The sequence below is a fragment of the Equus asinus genome, chromosome 9 (genome assembly GCF_041296235.1).
Source record: "Equus asinus isolate D_3611 breed Donkey chromosome 9, EquAss-T2T_v2, whole genome shotgun sequence".
In the NCBI taxonomy this organism is placed as follows: Eukaryota; Metazoa; Chordata; class Mammalia; order Perissodactyla; family Equidae; genus Equus; species Equus asinus.
This window is the reverse complement of record NC_091798.1, coordinates 4,805,941-4,825,667: the sequence shown is the minus strand read 5'-3', so window position 1 is coordinate 4,825,667 and position 19,727 is coordinate 4,805,941. Positions and strand designations below refer to the sequence as shown.

General features: G+C 43.5%; 1 protein-coding gene across 6 annotated transcripts in view; it reads right to left on the bottom strand.

Moving 5' to 3' along the window:
• Positions 1 to 772: 772 nt before the first annotated feature.
• MAPK9 (mitogen-activated protein kinase 9) overlaps positions 773 to 19,727 on the bottom strand; it is a 56,109-nt gene continuing 37,154 nt past the window's right edge. For 2 of the 6 annotated variants that reach the window (XM_044777514.2, XM_070516902.1), the window contains exons 6-12: positions 12,584 to 12,749; positions 10,989 to 11,060; positions 6,810 to 6,992; positions 5,669 to 5,793; positions 4,553 to 4,616; positions 3,191 to 3,262; positions 773 to 1,519 (exon numbers count right to left, since the gene is read on the bottom strand). In XM_044777514.2, the coding sequence (XP_044633449.1) occupies positions 1,377 to 1,519; positions 3,191 to 3,262; positions 4,553 to 4,616; positions 5,669 to 5,793; positions 6,810 to 6,992; positions 10,989 to 11,060; positions 12,584 to 12,749 (825 nt within the window). In that variant the 3' untranslated portion in view covers positions 773 to 1,376. Of the gene's footprint in view, positions 1,525 to 3,190; positions 3,263 to 4,552; positions 4,617 to 5,668; positions 5,794 to 6,809; positions 6,993 to 9,807; positions 10,550 to 10,988; positions 11,061 to 11,385; positions 11,458 to 12,583; positions 12,750 to 19,727 lie in introns of those variants that run through there. The other 4 variants (XM_044777516.2, XM_044777515.2, XM_070516903.1 and 1 more) reach the window with 4 other exon arrangements.

Sequence of the window (19,727 nt, the reverse complement as noted above, 5' to 3'; positions counted from 1 at the left end):
AGATGTGGCCACTGTTCTCCACTCCTGCAGGGACATTATTACTCAGTATCCTAGTGACTGCCAAATTATTTCCATATCAGCGAGTCTGAAAGGATCAATTTCAGGTGAGCAGTTTTAAATCAGAAAACATTCAATAGCTAATCACTACTCTTTCCCCAGAACATTCATGGATTTCCTTCAGGAAAAGTAAATGCCTCCACAGAGTGGAAAACAACAACAAACAGGCATTCTGAATCAGCCTTGCCTCCTAAAACAGACGAAAGCAGGAGTTACGTGGGTTCTTTCATAAAGAAAGAAAATCCAGCAAGCCTGCTGTGTGGGCAAAGGGAAATGCTGCCATGGGACATCACATACCCTACCCCACGTGACAGATGCTAAGGAAGGGTCCCAGCCAGCCTTGGCAAAGCGAGCACCTGGTGAGTGACTGCCATCACCTTTAGTGGTCACTCTAAAATTCTGCTACAACAGCAGGTAATGGACTCAGGAATCCATCTGCCATCATATTATTGACATGGAGTATCAGGTGGCTAACAGAGAAGGTGAAGTTCTAGGTAGCATTTTAAATTAATAAGTCCAGAAAACCAAGAGAAAAGGGATAGGACAGATAGGATTTTAAAGGTATATATGTCTTAAGCAGCAAAAAACAAAACTTAAGGTTTTATCATGCAGTAAAGCTGAATGTACAATCATCCAGACTAAACCAACTTAGAGAAAACAAAGTGTCTTGGTTTTAGCAGTGATAATTCTCAGCCCAAAACATGACAAATTTAAGGAAAGTTATATATTTTGTTTATTAAATAGATTTAATTATACTCCTTCTGAAATACAAAAGATAGAATAAATCATACCATAAAAGAAGGTAAGATATGATAATATGATGTGGTCAATTAATACACATAAATCTATTTTTCTGGACAGATATCAAATTACTTAGGATTACGAGATAAGTCTAGAAGCAGCACTACTTGGAAGATTATTTGGCATTTAAATACTGATTTCCAAAATGCTAGATGGTGAGTCCAAGGACACACTTGTGGTCACATGCATGTAAGTCCCAACAGTTACTGAGGATGAGAAATTGTCACTACTATTACCGTACAACTTTTTAAAAAATTCATCTATCCTAGTTGCTCACCTGAAATGGCGTTGAAAAAAATCTCTAACAGTGTGGCTTGCACTTTTCTTATTCAGACATAACCTGCTTCACTTTATAGTCTAAGCAGACAATCCTATGAGAACTGAGCAAGGGCAAGGAATCGTGTTTCTTACATGCAGAACATGGAGTTTTTCTGTTTGGTTCCATCAACTCCCAAGCATTTCAGGCCTATGGAAGTGAGAGTTCCTTCAATGGCGACATGCTTGCTGTTTCTAACTTATCATCGACAACCTTCAAGGGGCCCGGTTGAGGCGTCGAGACTGCTGTCTGTGTCTGAGGCCAGGGTCTGCTCAGTAGACATGGATGAAATGTCATTGATAGATGATGACCGAGAAGGAGTGGCGTTGCTGCTTACTGCTGCATCTGTGCTAAGAAAACCAAGTATAATAAAATCTGAGGCACGACATTGCTGCAAATTCAGGCAATGAGACTTCAGGCCATTTCTCAGCTCTGTCCCTTTGTAGTCTCCTATCCTAATTATTAGTATAAATAAGAAGTTAGTCAACTGTCCATTTTAAATCTTTCCTGGAGTCTTTCTTTAGGCCCAGAATCTCAAATATCCCTCTGTCCTTCCTTGCAACATTCTCCTTGTCTTCCCAGTGGCTAAACATCATACATGTGCTCATGTATAACCATGTTAACTACTTAAAAAATACCTGCTGCTTTAAAAAAGGTATTAAAAGAAAATTGCTGAATTTATCCTAAAACTATCAGTATCACAAAAGGCTTAAGCCCAAATAGAATTCAAGTGTCATCAGACATTTCAATTGTAATCATAAACATTTATGAGGAAAGCATCAACTTTTGAAGGAGAGGAAAAAAGCATAAGCCTTTGAAAAATTTTTTTGCAATAAAAACACCTTCTAAAGTAAGGACAGTATACAAACAAAAAAGAAAGAAAAAAATTTAGTGGCCTCTTGTTCATTTTATTTTGTTTTATAAATCCTGAAAACTGACATTTTAAGGCAAATGAAACTATCTTATTTCTTACTATCTATATTTTAGTCTGGTTTGAGTAAAAATAAAACATCCAGATTCTCAGAGGTCAGTGTTTGCAGTCTTAAATTTGTGCTTCGTTAACAAGCCCCTAAATTCGTACTAAAGTTATATGATCTCTAGACGCTTGACACATACGTCACGCTGAATGTAAAATTCAAGAACGAGAAGTAAGCAGTGCAATTTGCACTTCTGCGTGTGTGCGTGTGCGTCTGTGCACTTTCCGGGGGAGTGGGGTGAGAAAACAAATAACTAAAGCGCTTCATTTAGTAAATAGGCAGAATGCTACAGACGCTGGTGAACACCACATATATTATGTCCCTAGTAGTCATGCAATTACCTAATTGTTAGTCAGGCTTCTACCACCAGGTAGATCAAGGAGAAAAATGGGAGAATTACATGAACAATTTTCTCAAAAGAAAATCAAATTCTATTTTACCCAGATTCACTTTTTTTTTTTTTTTTTTTGGTGAGGAAGATTCCCCCTAACATCCGCTGGCAATCTTCCTATTTTTTTTTGGTTTGAGGAAGATTAGCCCTGAGCTAACATCCAAGCCAATCTTCTCCTACTTTGTATGTGGGATGCCTCCACAGCATGGCTGATGAGTGGAGCATGTCCACGCCTGGGATCCGAACCTGCGAACGTCGGCCGCTGAAGTGGAGCACGTGAAACTTTAAGCACTTGGCCATGGGACTGGCCCCTAATTTTCTTTTTTAACTGGCTGGGGCCAAAAAAAGAAGGTCATGCACATTGAAAAGGTTTTAAATTCAATTTCCTCCTCTACAAATGGAGTTCACAGCAGCTGTTGCAAGGATGAAACAAGAATGTTTATAACGCAGTTAGTTTGCTGCCTGGCAGGCACATCAGTAAAATGTTAGCTGCCACCACTGGGACAAAACAAAAGAGAGGAAACTATTTCACAAAGGAATTTTCAAATCCACTGCTGGTCAAGCTGGCACTTAAGACACTGCCATTTATAAAAGTTGAAAGGGGAAAGAAAAATATTACACAAGCAAACGATTAGAGCAATCACTAACCTGAAGGCTGATCTTTCACAACACCATTCTTGCTCCTTTCTTCCCAATCCATTACTTCTTTATAAATTAGCTCTTCAAACAGAAATGCAAGTTAAAGTGCTTCATCAGTTTCTTTGCATCTCTAAACCCTGCTTCCAAATCAACGGAACCACCCCAAGGGCACTGTGATGCGTTCTTTTTAAGTGCGATATACTTTAATTCGGTAATAGAGTTCACCTAGACCCAAACACCCATGTTTTGATCCATTACATGTTTGCAATCCAACTATTAAGGCAGCCAAAAACTAGGCTAGTTCTGGATCCATGAGGGGTTTTTACAGAGAGAGGGGGAGGGGGAGGGAGGAGACTAGCAGAGTGGCCTCAGAGAACATCTGAAAGCACCGTTTGCACACGTTTCTCTCCATCAGTACTCATGGTTCTCCAAATGTCACCAGCATCCACGGGTGGGCTAGAAGCTCCTCTAGATTGTCCAGAAATTAATCTACATACCTAAGTCTTTTCTTGGCTTCAACCTCAGTTTTCCTCAGTTTTCATTTGTAAGAAAAACTGTTTACCTATCAAATAAGCTATTAGGGGGTTCCTAAAATTTTGGTATTCATGAAATAATATTAGCACATTGCCTCCTAACAAGGAGGCCCATGAGCCAGCCTTTTGCCACTGAGTATGGCTACGTGCACTGCCACGCTGAGTGTGCACATGTAGGTCACGGGCACTCTCGACATCCTGGGGAGGGGCCCTTGGGCAGGACACATCACAACTTCTGACTTGTGCTGACCACAGCTCCCAATTACTACCGATTTGGCTTTTTAATGCAAAAGTTTTAGTTCAGACTCTTTATTACTGGTTTAGATTGTTGTGGGCTGTTTGAGTAATCTTACAGTGGTAATAATAACTATTTACATATCTTTGAGCTGCAATTTTCCCCTAACTCTATTTTAAAGCATATATACAACTCCATGGCTTACAGACAGAGCAGCACTCGCAGGCCCCGAGCGGCTCCCCCATGTCTCTTTACAGGGGCCTGCGACTTGGGATTACTCAACAGTCTGCATGCAGCACGCTAACAAGAGAAGTATGGCAGTCGCTCAACTTAGTTTAGAAGGGAAGATTTGATAATGTAAAGTTATGTGCAAAAGCCCTTATTTTTCTCTTCCGAAGCAAATAATATGCAATTCATACATGTTCCTCTAATTCTGTTCTCTTGAAGCTCTTTTTCTACTGGGAAGTGGGAAGACAGGATAAATGGGCTGCGGGGTCTCTCACCCCTCTCCTAGAAAGGCTATTGTCAAAAAGTGAAAACCTGCCCCTTTGCACGACTTCAAGAAATGTCATAAGTAAGGATCAAAATAGGCTCTGTCTTTACCTTTCCATTCTTCAATTGCATGTTCTCTTTCTTCCAACTGGGCATCATAAATTTGAGGTGGTGGCTAAAAAGTAAATTACACGTAAAGTCAACAGTTCAAAAACTAACGAGGCATGAAGAAAAAGGTAGAATCACCTTCTAATCTATTTCTGATATGGATGTAGTTTCATTCAATACATGATTAAAGATTTCTTCATAAATGTGGTATATCAGTTTCAGAATCAAAATAATTAAGGAAAAATTAACCAAAACAATAGAGCTACTATGGGCCTGTTAATAATTACATGATCTCAAAACACTCTAAAGACATTTGCCCAAACGTAAGTATAAAATTGGTAACCACAGGCTGCTTCCTAGAGGCCCACCCTGCACAAGGCACTGTGCTAGGAAACATGAATGGCGCAGAACACAGCTCAGGTTACAGTTCTCCCTGTTAGAATTCCCAAACCCAGGCCCCTCTCATAAAGGGACTGTTCCAAAATTTACTTAAAAATCACATGTTTATAAATCGGATTCTTTTGATATAAAACAATGTTTAAAATGGTGGTTAAATGCACATCTAGGACATAAGAATGTGTTCCACCGATGGCATAAAATAAGCATGTCACACTATGGTTATGGCACTTGCAGCTGAAGATCACCCATATGGTGCCGCTATGGAAAAATGCACGTGAGCGTCACACTCAGAGGTGGGATTCCCCAAGCAGGTGCCTCTGGGGAAGGACAAGCAAACCTGGGATTTTCAGCAAGTTTCTTAGCCTTGATTGGTGCCTAAACAAGATGATGTGACCAAAGCCCAAGGTACAGAGCCAGGCACACACAGAACGGAGGTTTAAAACTGGTGATACCATGCTCGCACATCAGCATTTGCATAAATGAAGACAATGCTGTCACCACAGCATGAGCATTTTCACTCCCAGGTTCTGTGAGCTGGAGCCCCAGCAGCAATGGTCCCAAAAGAGGCTGTGACCCATGTCCCATGCTCTCTTTGTAATAAGGAGTCCTGTTCAATCCAGGACTTGCTATCCTATGTAGCCATTCCGGACTAACAGACAGGAGAGCCAAGGAAATGCAGGCCCTGCCTCTATAGAAAGTCTTTCCAAGACAGATGCTTACCGCCTCTGCCTCTGCAGGGTCATACCAAACCGTGATGTAGGGGTGACGCAGGGCCTCGTCCACAGAGATCCGCCTGTCGGGGTCGATCACTAACATCTTTGATAACAAGTCTCTGGCTTGACTTGCTAGAGTAAAAACAAATGTTACATTCATAAACTAATGCTGTTGATCTGAAAACCACACAATAAAGAACTAAATGTGATAGCACAGACAGAACGAAGATGTATTATCTCTGATACATTTTTGATAGGTTCAAGAATAATAGACCTTTCTCTTTAAGAGTAAGTCAAGCAGTCACTTTCACTACAAACCAGGCTTTCAAATTTGGTTTCAGCCTCTGGCCCGGGAGAGGGGAGGACAGGGCCTGGGCTGAGCAGCCTCGTGCGCACAGGAGCTGAGCTAGGATGTCAGTGTGGAGAGTGCAGGCGTGAAGCATGGTGTTTTCTCTTGATGTCACATCACAATGAAATGAGAACAGACCCTTTAGTGTAGAACACTTCACAGGTGCCCTTGCTTTGCCTACCTGTATATGATGTTGGCAACATACACTTTTTTAAAAATCTAGACATCAGTAGTTAGAAAAAACCAGCAAGTTCAACAACTTAGTTAACTACAAGGCTCCTCCAGGTCTCGGCAATTAAAGTCTGAGCAGCCGAGCAGAGGGGAGGTGGGGCTTTTCTGATGAGGCACACGTGACCCAGATGTGGAGAGAAACAAATCTCTCCTTTTCCCTTAAATCACGTTTTAGTGATGGGCACAGGAGAAGGGGAGGAGGAACTTTTTTACTGAACTACTATAATAGGGTTTCTGACTCTTCAACTGGGCTAGAATCTTTATTCAAGTGCTCTATATTCCTGAAAACTTTTTGAATTCCAATTGCTGTAATTAACATAGGAGTCTTTCAGGCTGATGTGAATATTTTTATTTTAGCCTTAGGCATTTTTTAAGCGATTTTATTGAGGACAAAACTTTCAGGTCTTGAAGCTTTCTCTGCGCAATGCCTTCATTCTAGCCTGTAAATGACTTTATTTGAGGGTTTTGACTATTTTATCTCTCAATGTTTACGGTTTTAGATGCAAACATGAAAAAGTAAAAGCTTCACCAGGTTATGAAACAAATATAAGGAAAAAGGATATCTTACTTTTTATTTTGTCTCGTTCCGATTCTGATGGGAATATCCAATCTGGAAAGAGTTCTTCAAATTTGATTCCAGGATACTTGGGTCTGTTTTCTACGTAATTCCTCACAGTTGGCTGAAGTTTCTTCATGAAATCTGCGGACGGTGTTCCCAGCTGCTCAATAACTTTATTCCACTGATCAATATCTAAGGAGTCTCTTGAGGAAAATACAACTGAAAGGTCTTGTATTCATATTACATCAAGTAGCATCATTCAAAGAAAAACTTAAATTATATTTCTACCTGTTGACGAGTAGTTAACTAGGCTACCCTACTGGGTCAGTAGAGGCATTTTGAAATAATATTCAAATAAGATCTGGGTTTCAAGTTTAGAGTATTTTTAAAAACTCTTACACCCTTCATCTTTATTACTATGATCACAATTTATGAAATCAACACAATGAGGTCTATCTGCTTTTCCATTCTAGATGAAAATCAAGCTATCTCATCACTGAAGAATGCCTATGCCAGAAATGCTTCAACATGCAATTAGATAGTAATAACACAGGCAAATTGAAATCAGTTTTCATACCAAAGCTGCGTTAGATCTACGGCTCCTAAAGCAGAGAGACCAAGGGACTCCTGGGTTCACAGCTGGGGTACCAGCAGCTGCAGCTGGCCTGGCAGGGGGTGCGTGAGGGAGGGAGGAGAAGTCTTCTGAGCCCTCCCCACGTCCCTTCCCTGGGGACTGCATACCTCCCTGTGGCTGGGCTTACACTGAGCAGTGATAGCTTTGAGAGGTCATTCTCTTTTACTTGGCATTGACCCCAACCATCACTGCAATACCTAGCAGTGTGTCTTATTTCCTTTCAGAGTACATGACCTGGGTTTCAGACTCCACTGTGCACTAGACACTCATTGGTGTCAGGCAATCACTCTACCTTGGGTCTCAACTTCCTTATTTGTAAAATGCAGATAATACCAGCTTTGCCTTTTAGACAGGGGGCTTGGGATAGCTGGTATAATGAGCGTGGAAAGTGATTCCGAAACTGTAAACAACTGTAAAAGAGAATGCAAGCCAGAAGAAATCATATAAACAGTAGCTTTAAAAAATGACTAATTGAGGTATGTCTTAGAAAAATGAAATTACATCACTGTGAAAGAAGCTAGGGAGCAGAGACATGTTCTTCCAAAGAATAGAGAAGACTCAGTCTTTCTAAAACATCAGTCTTCTGCAGACCTGCTCGGGAAATGGGTTTGGACATTCAAACCACTCGCGTGTTCTTTCTCTGTTCATACATGTTGCCGAGTCAGAATTTTGCCTACAGTTTATTTACTTATTTAGCCAAAACAGGAAAACAATTCCACACCTCTGCCTCTCTCCTTATCCTTCCTACACCTCTCCCCATACACACTCCTCGCTGTGCATGCTACCCCAGGCACAGCAGAAGCCCGTGGACTGCCTGCATGAGTGCCCTTCACTGTGGCCACGCCTGCTCACCTCAGACTCCGCGCCCTCTGTCTCCTCAAGGACGCCGCTCCAGCAATTTCTTCTTCTCACTGGTATGCCATTACCATTCTGCTCTCTATTGGAGCATTCCACCACCAATCAAACGTGATTCTTTTTTCTCCCATATTAAAACAACGGCCACCTTCTTTCGGCCCCATATCTGCTACTTAGCTATCATTCTTGTTTGCAGCAAAAAAGAGTTGAGTACTTGCATCTCTATTTCCCAGCCTCTCATTCTCTCTTAAACATCCTCTCATCAGGCTTTTCCCCCATCACTCCGTGAAAATGTACCCAGTGAGGCTGCTGGTGACTGTCCCTCAATCCAGTGGTCAATCCTGAGACCTCAGCTTTGTAACGGTGTCAAGGAGTCTTCCTCAGTAACTCGCTGCCTGGCCTCCAGCGCTCTTTGAGAGGCACCATCCCTGGCAGGCCCGCTCAGCTTCCTTTCCTATTCCTCTTTTCTCTGTCACCCCAGGAGCTTAGCCCTCCTCCTTTGCTCTTCTCTCTCTCAGCACTCGCTACCAGTTTCAAGGCTTCACAGACTATTGGCAGACTGACGACCCTCACCTTTATTTCTCCATCTAGACCTCTCTCCTGAACTCTGCTCTTGATATTTCCACTAACGGACATCTCAGAATCCTAATAAGGCTCTCTGACGTGCTGACCTTCAAACAGATGCAGAGTTCAAGCCCACCCCCGCCTCACTTCCCCCATCCTGGTCTTCCTGCTTCTCCCTCACCCTGATGGTGTTAGCAGCAAGGTGATCCTTTTCCAACGGAAGTCAGAGAAGAGCCAAGAAACGGGTGGGCGCTTAATAGCTGTCTACTGGATTCATGGTAAAGGGTCATTTTTATAGACTACAGGGAGGTGGGAAAGGGGAAGAGAATCCCAACAGCCTGGCTGACCCTGGTTGTGTGCATGTACCTTCGGTCACTCCACTACCACAGGTCTCTCATTGTACAAAAGGGGAACTGAGGCTCCGAGGGGCCCTGACTCCTCAACGTGCACAGTTACCAGGTGGGAGTCAGATCTGGGGCCCCAGGTGGTCTGGCTAACGTTTTCTCTTTCTCAAAGACCACGTGGGGACAAAAGTTCCTTTTCTACCCCAGGTCATCAATCTGTAGCAAATCTCTGAGAAAAACTTCAGTCAGGTTTCTGGAATCTTTTTGTATCCTAATAATTTTTAAACTAATGTTTGAAAAAGTTGGCAAAATTTTCCTTGGAAAATGATGTTAATTTCTATGTGTGTTTTGAGAATGACATTAGGTGATCTTATATATAAAACTACTAATTACTAACATTGCATGATGTTAATATGCAAAGTAGGAATTTTAAATTACTTAAGAATGCAACAAAAAGTACCCACATTTTTCATTTTTGTACTTTGTGAAGAAAATATTTCTTAATAAAAAAAGAAAAGGTACAAAATAAATAAGAATTGAGACAAACAGAATGTTAAGTAGATACTTTTAAATTATTTACCTTTAGAATATATCAACTTTTCCCTTTTTAATTGAGTTTATTTGCAAATAAACATCTCTTTATTTACAATTTGAAACACGTGAATCTAAGGTAAGGCTATGGAAACTGGTAGAAAATTTGTTAAAATAAACTGCTGTATTTTACTTTACATAAAATCTGTGATGCAGAAAATGTAAAGAAAAGTAAATAAAATGACAGGAATAAAATCTCATTCCAAGTTTCTGTTGTGAAGAATTTATATTACAAGAAAACTACCCTCATAAAATTATAACAAACTAAAATCACTTTAATAAAATACATACCAAACACTGACTATACAACCTGATTTCCTTTAAAAATAACCAGTAATTTACCAATGGACAGAGACCACTTTAAGCTTTTATAACGGAAAATAAAATCAAAGACTAATGAAAATATTAAGTGGTTAGCAGACAAATGAAAAAGGGTATATGTGAAGAACCATGTTAGAGTAAAAAATATTAAAGATGGAAGAACGACTATATGAAGAAAGCAAGCTGTTATATTATCTATTCTCCTTTATGCTATATGTCATAAATATGATTTGCTGAGCACAGTGAAAGTTAATCTTTTGCATTTTATATTTATTTAGACTTCCCCAATGTGTCACAAAATAACCTTCTAGATGGATCTTTTAAAAAATTTCCATGAAATGGCAGCAGACAAACAAGAAAATTTACCGTATGTTGCTCCTCACAAACTTTTCATTTTAATCTTGTTCACTCAGGTCTTATGCAGAGTACGTCAGTTCTTACTTTGGGGGAAAATATTTCAATATTTTCAATACTGATAACTAACAAAATAGTATATTAATTAAATTACATAAGAATACTGGCTTATTAAATTTAGATAGCAAGTTTCCTAGGTAAATTAACTGAATGAACTAAATAAACAGTATTTTCATTTAAATACAAGAATACATTGTCACAGAGTAAATAATTTCTTATACACTACTTTTGATAGAATTAAGAGCTAATATAATTGGTTTAACTTAACTCTAAGCCTCAATAAAATCATTACAGGTAGCCAAGTAAAAAAAACCCCAAAAATCTGAAATCAAGCCATTGGGTGTGCGACACTAACTTAGCAAACGCAATGAGCCCCTTAGAACGGTCTCGAGCTAGGACCCCTCCTAGCACCCCGTGCCTGTGGCATTCATGAAAGCACGGCCGGGAAGGCCCTGGGAAGGATACGGTCCGTGCCTTGGAATAGCACACAACCTTTCACCAGCTCTCCCATGATGCAACCCACTGACCAGATATCAACTGAAAATAAAGTGAAATGACAAAATTATGAAGTGCCATGAACAAAACAAAGGTGAGGAAAAGGAACTCTAACAGTGTACTAAACACACAAATATGAAAAAATAAACTGCTAGCTAAGGGTGGACTTTTTACACAATGTGAGTGATTGTCAACCTCTGTTTTAGGCTTCAGTTTACAGCAATCTGGAGTTTTAGTGCCAAAGATTCCCAAAGTTCACAGCTTAAAAAACAAACAAAAACCCAGAAACGAGTGCCTGTCCTCAGGCCACACCCACCCCACCCCCTGCGCCCTGTGCCGGCGCTAGGTCTCTCCCTGTGAAGGATACAGTCTCTTCCTGGGAACAGGACTTTATGGAGGACCATTTCTGCCATGATGCACCCGACAGACCAGATGTCCACTACCAAACACCAGGTGATTAAAACCAGCCCGACATCCCCACACACCTTTTCTCAAACCCCCTCCCAAACAAAGACAAACACGGCTTGTCAACAGGACCATTTGTTTGATAAGGACCCCCGCCTCCGGAAGCATCCTTTTCTAAGCTGCCAGTCAGGAGGGCCTCACAGGGGCAGGCCTGCTCTTCTGGGCTCCAGGGGAGGCCTGGTTAGAGGCACCTGACTTTCAGCCCTTCACCCTCTTCTGTGGGGCCCAGCTGAAGCCCAGGCCTCAGAGCGGGCAGAGGGTTTCGTAGGTGCCCTGCTGCTGGAGGTAGGTGGGAGAAGCTGAGTGGGGCTCTAGTTCTCTCTCACTTCCACGGGAGACAACAGGAAGCCCAAAGAGCTGTCTCTCAGTGGGGAGCACAGGCTGCAGAGCATCCAAGCAGACTTGTAGCAAAATGCATTTCAGGTGACTTGGGCAACCTTGCAGACTTTTATTTTTGCTGAGGAAGATTCACTCTGAGCTAACACCTGTGCCAATCTTCCTCTATGTTGTATGTGGGTCACTGCCACAGTGTCAGCCTTTTTTTTAACAAGTCAATGTAATTTAGTTCTTTTCAACAAATTTGTCAAAAGCTAAGTTTCAAAGAGCTCTGATATTGCTTGAATAAGTTAAGTTTTGATGTTAAAAAACATCAATTTTACACAAAGGAGAACATGCTGCATTATTCCATTTATATCAAGTTCAAAAATAAGTAAAATCAATCTACAGTGCTGGAAATGAGGATACCAGCTTCCCTTGGGGGTTAAGACCCAGAGGGCACCTGGAGAGGCCTCGGGTGCTGCTGGTTATGAGGATGAGCTCCACTGAGCCACACACTTGGGGTTTCCATACTTTTCTGTAAGTATATTATATTTGATAAACGTTCAAAAATATTAACTTCAAAAGTGAATTTTTAAAAGTGAATGATTTTAACCAATGGAAATATAAAATTAATTGTTTCTTATCTCTGGACTACGATAACCCATGCATAATACAGTGCTCATATTATATTTCATATGGTTCACAGGAAAGATAAAACACCAGTAATGATGAACGCACTATTTTTAAATATCTCAGCCTCTTCCAGCCCCGCCTGTACTCACCGTTCTCCTTGTAGCCCATGCCCAGGATGACTTCTGGTGCCCGATAATACCGCGTTACCACATAGGGGGTCATCATAAAGTTGGTGCATGCTGTCCGGGCCAGGCCGAAGTCAAGGATCTTAAGGGTGCAGTCTGATTTCACTACGATGTTGCTAGGTTTCAAATCCTAGGACAAAAATGGTTTAAATTAATAAAATGAACCAAAGCATGATAAATAAATAACCTCAACTGGTAAGGACATGCGAAGTCACTGACTACTGAAATGAGAGCGCCAGAGAAGGAGGAAATTTAGAACTAAACCTTGGGATTCTGGAAGGATTTTGGAAAATCCTACTCTCAAATTCAAACTAACACAAATCAGCCAGAAGAAGTCAGATGGCTGCCCTCACCCCTATGTGGAAACCTTCATGGTCTTCCTTTGCTTAAAACCTGAAAGCTTCCACACCCCACTCCTCCTTCCTTCCCTCACTCGTGGTCACCCTGCAGTTCCCCCAGCACTCCAGGCTCTGCCCCACTGTCCAAAAGAAATACAATGCAAGCCACGTATGTAATTTATATTTTCTAGTAGCCACCTTAAAACAAGTGAAAAGAGGGCCAGCCCCAGCGGCCTAGTGGTTAAGTTCAGCGCGCTCTGCTTCAGTGGCCCAGGTTCGGTTCCTGCGTGCACACCTACACTGTTCTTTTAGCAGTCATGCTATGCTGGTGGCCCTCATACTAAAAAATAGAGGAAGATTGTCCTGGATGTTAGCTCAGGGCAAATCTTCCTCAGGAAAAAAAAAAGTGAAAAGAAACAGGTAAAATGAATATATTTTATTTAATCCAATATATTCATAGTATTATCATTTCAAAATGTAAGCTACCTATAAAAACGATCAGATATTTTACATCTTTTTAGTACTGTCTTTGAAATCCAATTATGGCCACATTCTCAGTGCTCAATAGCCTCGTGTGGCTAGTGGCTACCATACTGGAAAGCACAGGACCAGAATCCTCTGACCCTGGAATCCTCCAATGGTTCTTTCTTTCCTTGGAAGAAGCACTCCATGATCACCAGGCCCACCTCCCCAGCCCCTTTCCTGGGACCCACTGCACACACCACCTCTCACCCTCCCTGCGTGGTCTCTGTGAGAGGAGATGCTTGCTCTGCTCTCAGCTCCCAGACCCAAGCCTGACAGCAGAACTCAGAAGATGCCACACTCCACCACCCTCTCGATGCCTTAACACAACTTCTGTAGTGTTGCCCTCAAACCTCTAGGGCTGCTCTTCATGCTAATCCCCACACCCCAGATCCTTCCTCAGGCCACACGCATTTGACTTTCACCTGCGACTCCAGCCTGCAAACTCACCCTAAAAACTGTGACTTTTACACAGTCCACAACTATTCTTCTCACAAGAGTTTTCCAATGTGTGGCTGCAATGCCAAACTGCCGAGTCCCGCCACACAGTGGGACCTGCAAGGACTTTAAGTGTGACGTTTCAGGCCCAGCTCCTGGCTAAAACTTTCCAGCTGATGTGCCACAGATTGGCACCGGTGTGCTTCGAGACAGTGAGGGCTGCCAAGAGTTATCAGGATAAGCAGAAAACCCTTTAAAATTTACAACAGCTAAAACTATGGTTCATTACCATTAAAGGCTCTCTTTCTAAACGTCCGGATTTAGTAAAACATAACTTTACAATGCTGAAAAAAAACAATGAATATTCCCACCAAGCCCCGTGTGGACGCCAGGTCCCTAACTGGCCCCAGCGCACTGTGTGGACCCCACTTTCTCCCACACGTATCCTCATGGGGGAGGTCCCGGGAGTGCCGCCATGCCTCACCCACAGCGGCTGATCTGCATAAAGGACAGCGGGGAAGAGTCAGGCCCACACTCAAACCAGACGCCCTTCTCCATGAGGGGTGGTAATGCAGCTCAGGCAAAATGGACCAATTCGTTTCCAGTTTCCTTTCATAAAGCTAAAGCATATGGCAAGAACAGCCATTTTAGAATACAAGTTACTAACAGATAAAATAATGCTCAACTTAATGAATTAAAAAAACAAACAAAAACCCAAACAACAAGGAGCCTTTTTTAGTGTCTCCTGCGGCAATGAGGAGAATGGTGACCTCCAGTGCCCGCAGGAGAAGCAGAAGCAGACCCCTCCTTACACTGTCGGTGGGGCGTCAATAGGAGCTTTCTCTTTAGGATGCTGGCTTTTAAAAATGTGAAACAGCTGCGCTTTGCCCCCCAGCCCCTGAGACCCGCCCTGGGCTGGAGCTGAAGCAGAGACACAAACAAGGATGGTCAGAGCAGCGCGGTCAGCCAGCTCCAGGGATTGCAGAGTGAACCAGAAAACAGGCCCAGCTCCAGCCACTTCAACCTGTCAGAAAATTGTCGTCTCACACTGATTTTGTTGGAACAACACACTTTACAGCCATCTGCCGGAAAACTATGATAATAAAATGCAAATCAGGCCATTGATGATGTGGACAGTCTTCCTGGCAGGACCAGGAGAGGTGGCCGCCTTCTGACGCTTACCAATGGGGAGGTGCGTAAAGGGGTCCCAGGGCTCCTGAGGGCTCCCCACATGCAGAGCCACTCTCCCCTCAGCCTCCACATGTAACCAGAGGCAGTGTCCCCAAACGAACCGGACGTGCAGTTTCAAGGTGGCAGAGTAAAGACGGTTCTGCCCCTTCAAATCTTGAAAACTACCCCAAACAAGAAACACATGTTAAAGTACAAATGACACCTGAATTTGGGGGCTTGATCCAAAAGATATGGGGATGGCTAAACAGAGTATGGCACCCCTGGGCAGCCAACAAGGGTGTACAAGCATCTGTCACCAAAGAAGGGCAAGAGCAGAGGATGGGAGGTCAAGGGCATCACCCCATAAACCAGCACCACTCCTGGTCAGTTCTCAGATCAGAACCCATCAACCAGAGAGGTGTCCTAGGGTGGACTCTGTGCTTCACGACAAGCGTCTGCTGTCTGGATTTCCCCACAGGTATCTATGGCTGCTTACTCGGGGACTGTACCCCGGGACAAGAGACTAAGCAGACATCTGAGGGACTACTGGACACAAGTTCTGAGTGGACATTGAAACTCGAAGACTCAAAGCATCATCATGCCTCCTCCACTCAGGAGGGGTGGGGCCAGGTAATGGATGGAGGCTGGACCAGATCTCTTCCGGCTACAGTATGACAAAACTGGCCCAGGGCAAAACTCTGAAAGAACATTGCTGTCCGTCCCACATGAGTGCGAATGGTTTCTGATCCTCTTTTCTAATCAGTATGGAAGAAGGCATTTGCCCAATCACTGGCTACATGCTCTACCCGAGGCTTTATTAATTTATCTGCACTACAACTAGCCCGTGTCCAGCACAGCAGCTGCCATCAGGACTACTAGCTGGTTAAGTTCTCTAGGATCCATTTAGTTTCTTCAAGGGCCGGACTAGTGAATTAAACTGAGAGATGAGACAGACCACCGTCCTTGTATCCTTTAGGTTTTAATGGTGGCACTAATCTCCTCCACCCTCCCGCACCCCCAGAGTTCAATACTGTTGTGATTTATTATCCTGAGGGAGGCAGTTTCAGGTTTCCAATTGGCCCTCTCCTCACAGGCTGAAGAATCCACATAAGGGTCACCCCAACCACCAACTGTATCAATTCCAATCACACATTTGGGAACTGGGGAGATGACTGCTGGGTGGGTCCATGAACTCAGTGGCCCATTGTGAGCCTCTAGCCTCAGACCTCTGAGGAATGAAAGTCTGGGGTCACATCAGGAAGCCACAGAGAACTGCCAAGGGCATGGCTGAGGGTATGGATAACAGAGAAGGGAGAGAGTGAGTACCTGTTGCGACCCCGAGAGTGACTGCAGTGACAGGGGCTATAGTTCATCCCACTAGCCTTCTCCTCAGGAACAGAGGAGGCCCTGGAGAGCATGAGGGAGCTGCTCTTGACCTGTGTGCAGAAGAGCTGAGAGGGGCAAGGGTAGACGGTGGTGGCCACGAAAATGCTTACTCGGCTCTCCCGTTGTAGGAGTGCAACTGTCAGACGCCCCCACTGGGCGCTCCAACCATCCCCTCCGCTCACGCCAGGGCCACACGCCCATGGTGGCTCTCAGCCAATGAGGCAGGAGGCCCACTCCTGTGAGACACCAGACCCCTCAGATGGGTGGTTCAAAGCCTCTGGGGCCGGGCAAAGCCTTCTGCGGGCTACACAGGAGCCTGCGGCTCTGCCCCTAACCCTCCTTTGTCATATCTCCCTTCTAAGGGGTCAGACCCGTGCTGCCCTCTGCCAGCCTCCCCACCTCCTTCAACCTGCTCCCCATTCTTCTTCACAGGCCTTCTCCCAACACATCTTTTGCATGTCTAATCCCATTGTCGCACACTAATGCAGTCGCTGAAAAACTCCACACACTCCATGGGGGTGGAAAGCGGGGCAGAAGCAGTAAATGGAGGCCGAATGGAGGAAATTCCAACCTCAGTGAGTGGCCCACAGGGAGGTGATGTGGACCACAACACCCAGGAAAGGCTCAGGAGGTGAATGACAGGCACTGCAGAGGGCAGGGTGAGGCAGGGAATAGGACACTGAGGGGTCCTTTTTTTTTGGAAAGTCCACATAAAGGTAAAGGCAGACCTCCCAGACCCCTAGCTCCATCCTAGAAGAGGCTTTGGCTCCTTCTTCGCTCCTAAAGGCCCATTATCTAGAAAAACTGAAATCGAGTTTGCAGACTTGGGCCTCAGGCACAATAACAACAGAGGTAACTGGTATGAGGCACAGCGAGGGGATGGGTGAGGGCCCAGCCTGAAGACAGGGCTCTGGCACTTGAGAACCCCAGCCCCACCCTGCAGAGCCCTCTCACACTGGCAGCCAGGCTTACAACCCTCAGTAAAGAGACCATAGGAGGCTTTTCCAGAGAAGCTAAATGATGCCCAGAGAAAAGACCTACAAACAGAGATGCCTGTGGCCACCTGCTGCCTCAGGAAAAACCCATCATGCCATAATCCCAAACCGTGCACTCCCACTTGTCTGTCTTAGACAGTATCAGACGACGAAGGATTGCCCTTTTTGGGGAAAGCCCTGCATGTGACAGAGACCAAACACACCAAAAAAGGGACGCAGGGGAAAGAAAAGCCATGCAGGGAGCAATAAAAAACTTCAAAGAAAATTACCCTCAGAGAGAGGACAGCGCATTCATGCAATAAGAACAAAATGCTATAAAAAGGAACTTTTAAGGATAAAAAAGAGCTCCAACCAGCTAGTGCTTCACAGAAAGAGAGAACAAAGAACAGTAAAGAGGGCGTCCTGAAAGAAATAATACAAATTTCTCAGAGCTCTATGGCATGTCCTTCCAGACTGAAGGGCCTACCAAGTGTCCACTACAATTAATGAAACAAATGTCCATATCAAGGCATATCGTCATAACATTTTAGAATACAAAGAATGAAGAAATGGGGGCCGGCTCCGTGGCCGAGTGGTTAAGTTCGTGCGCTCTGCTGCGGCGGCCCAGGGTTCAGATCCTGGGCGTGGACATGGTGCCGCTCATCAGGCCACGTTGAGACAGCGTCCCACGTCCCACAACTAGAAGGACCTGCAACTAGGATATACAACTATGTACAGGGGGTTTGGGGAGATAAAGCAGAAAAAAAAAAAAGAAGATTGTCAACAGTTGTTAGCTCAGGTGCCAATCTTAAAAAAAAAAAAGAATGAAGAAATGATTTTAAAAGCTTCCAGAGATAAAACAAAACCCAAAACAGGGCACTTGCAAAGGATCAGTGATAAGAATGGCGTTAGAAAGCTGAAAAGCCAGACTAGATGCTCACGCTACCACAGGATACTGCGTCTAGAACTCTGAGGGCAACTGAGCTGTAACCAAGAATTTTATATCCAACCAAACTATTATTAATCACAGGACAGGGCAGAGTGAAGAGTGCCAGACATCCAAAGCCTCCAAAAAAATTTACCACCCATGCACCACTTCTGGGGAAGCTATTGGAGGGTGTGTTTCATCCAAACAAGGGAGTAATTCAAGAAAGAGAGAGACAGAGGTCAGGAAGCAGGGAAGCCAACACCAAGAGGGGGAGGAATCCCAGGGAAATGCTGGGCGAGGTATAGGACAACATGGCTTCATCAGGTCCGGGGGCGCCAGTCCAGGGAGTAGGACACAGGCCCCAGGATACATGAAATTGATGAAATACGACACTTGCATCCATTGAGAGAAGATTCAGACACCTGGCAGAAAGCTTAGGGTTAAATCAGCAATAGGAGCATAGAAAACTACTTCCTCCTTGAAAAACAGAACAAAACAACAAAGACTAAAACTCAAACAAATAAAAGACGTGTTGCTAATTCTAGGGACAAACAGTTGAGATGAAAAGAAACAAATTTACGGTATAAACATAGGATCAGGTATGAAAAGCATTTACGTGGTCATGATGACATAAAGCGCACTATGGATACTGACACACACCCAATGACACGGTCACTATGCTGGGAGGGCAGAGGGACAGGAAAGGCGGTGGGGTGAGGGCCGCGGTTGGTGAGAGAGCTCAATCAGTACGCACTGACCCAAACTAAAGAAAGATCAATGAGTAGAGATCTACTCACACCATTCCAAGGTAGGGAGATAAACACCAAAATAACAGCTAAAAGAACCAAAGGAGTTTCCTTCTGGGGAGAGAGAAATAAGAGCGAAGAGGTGGGGACTCCGTTTTTTCACAGATATTAGTAAAGCTATTTGATCCTCGATAAAAATAAAAATACAAAACAAATGAATCAATGCAAGTTGCAGAACCATTATGTACAAGATGATCCCGTTTTTGGAAAAATATAAGTTAAAAAGGACATAAGTGTAAACAAATAAGTTGGTATTAGCATAAGCAGCAAGATGGTGTCAATGTAGTGTCAGGAAGGAAATGCACCCAACTGCTATCACTGGTCACTTCCAGGTGACACGGAGGGCTGTGAGACTTTCATTTAACTTTTTGAATTATATAAAGTAAAAAGCGGTGGGATTACAGGTGTTTTATTTTTCAAATAATTACATTTTATGTTTAGTATAAAACCATTTTAATAAGCAAAGTTCAAAGTGTGTATCTATGTGTGTGGTGTCATATGCAGGAGGAAGGACTGGAAAGGCTCACAGAAACCGTTAACACACTA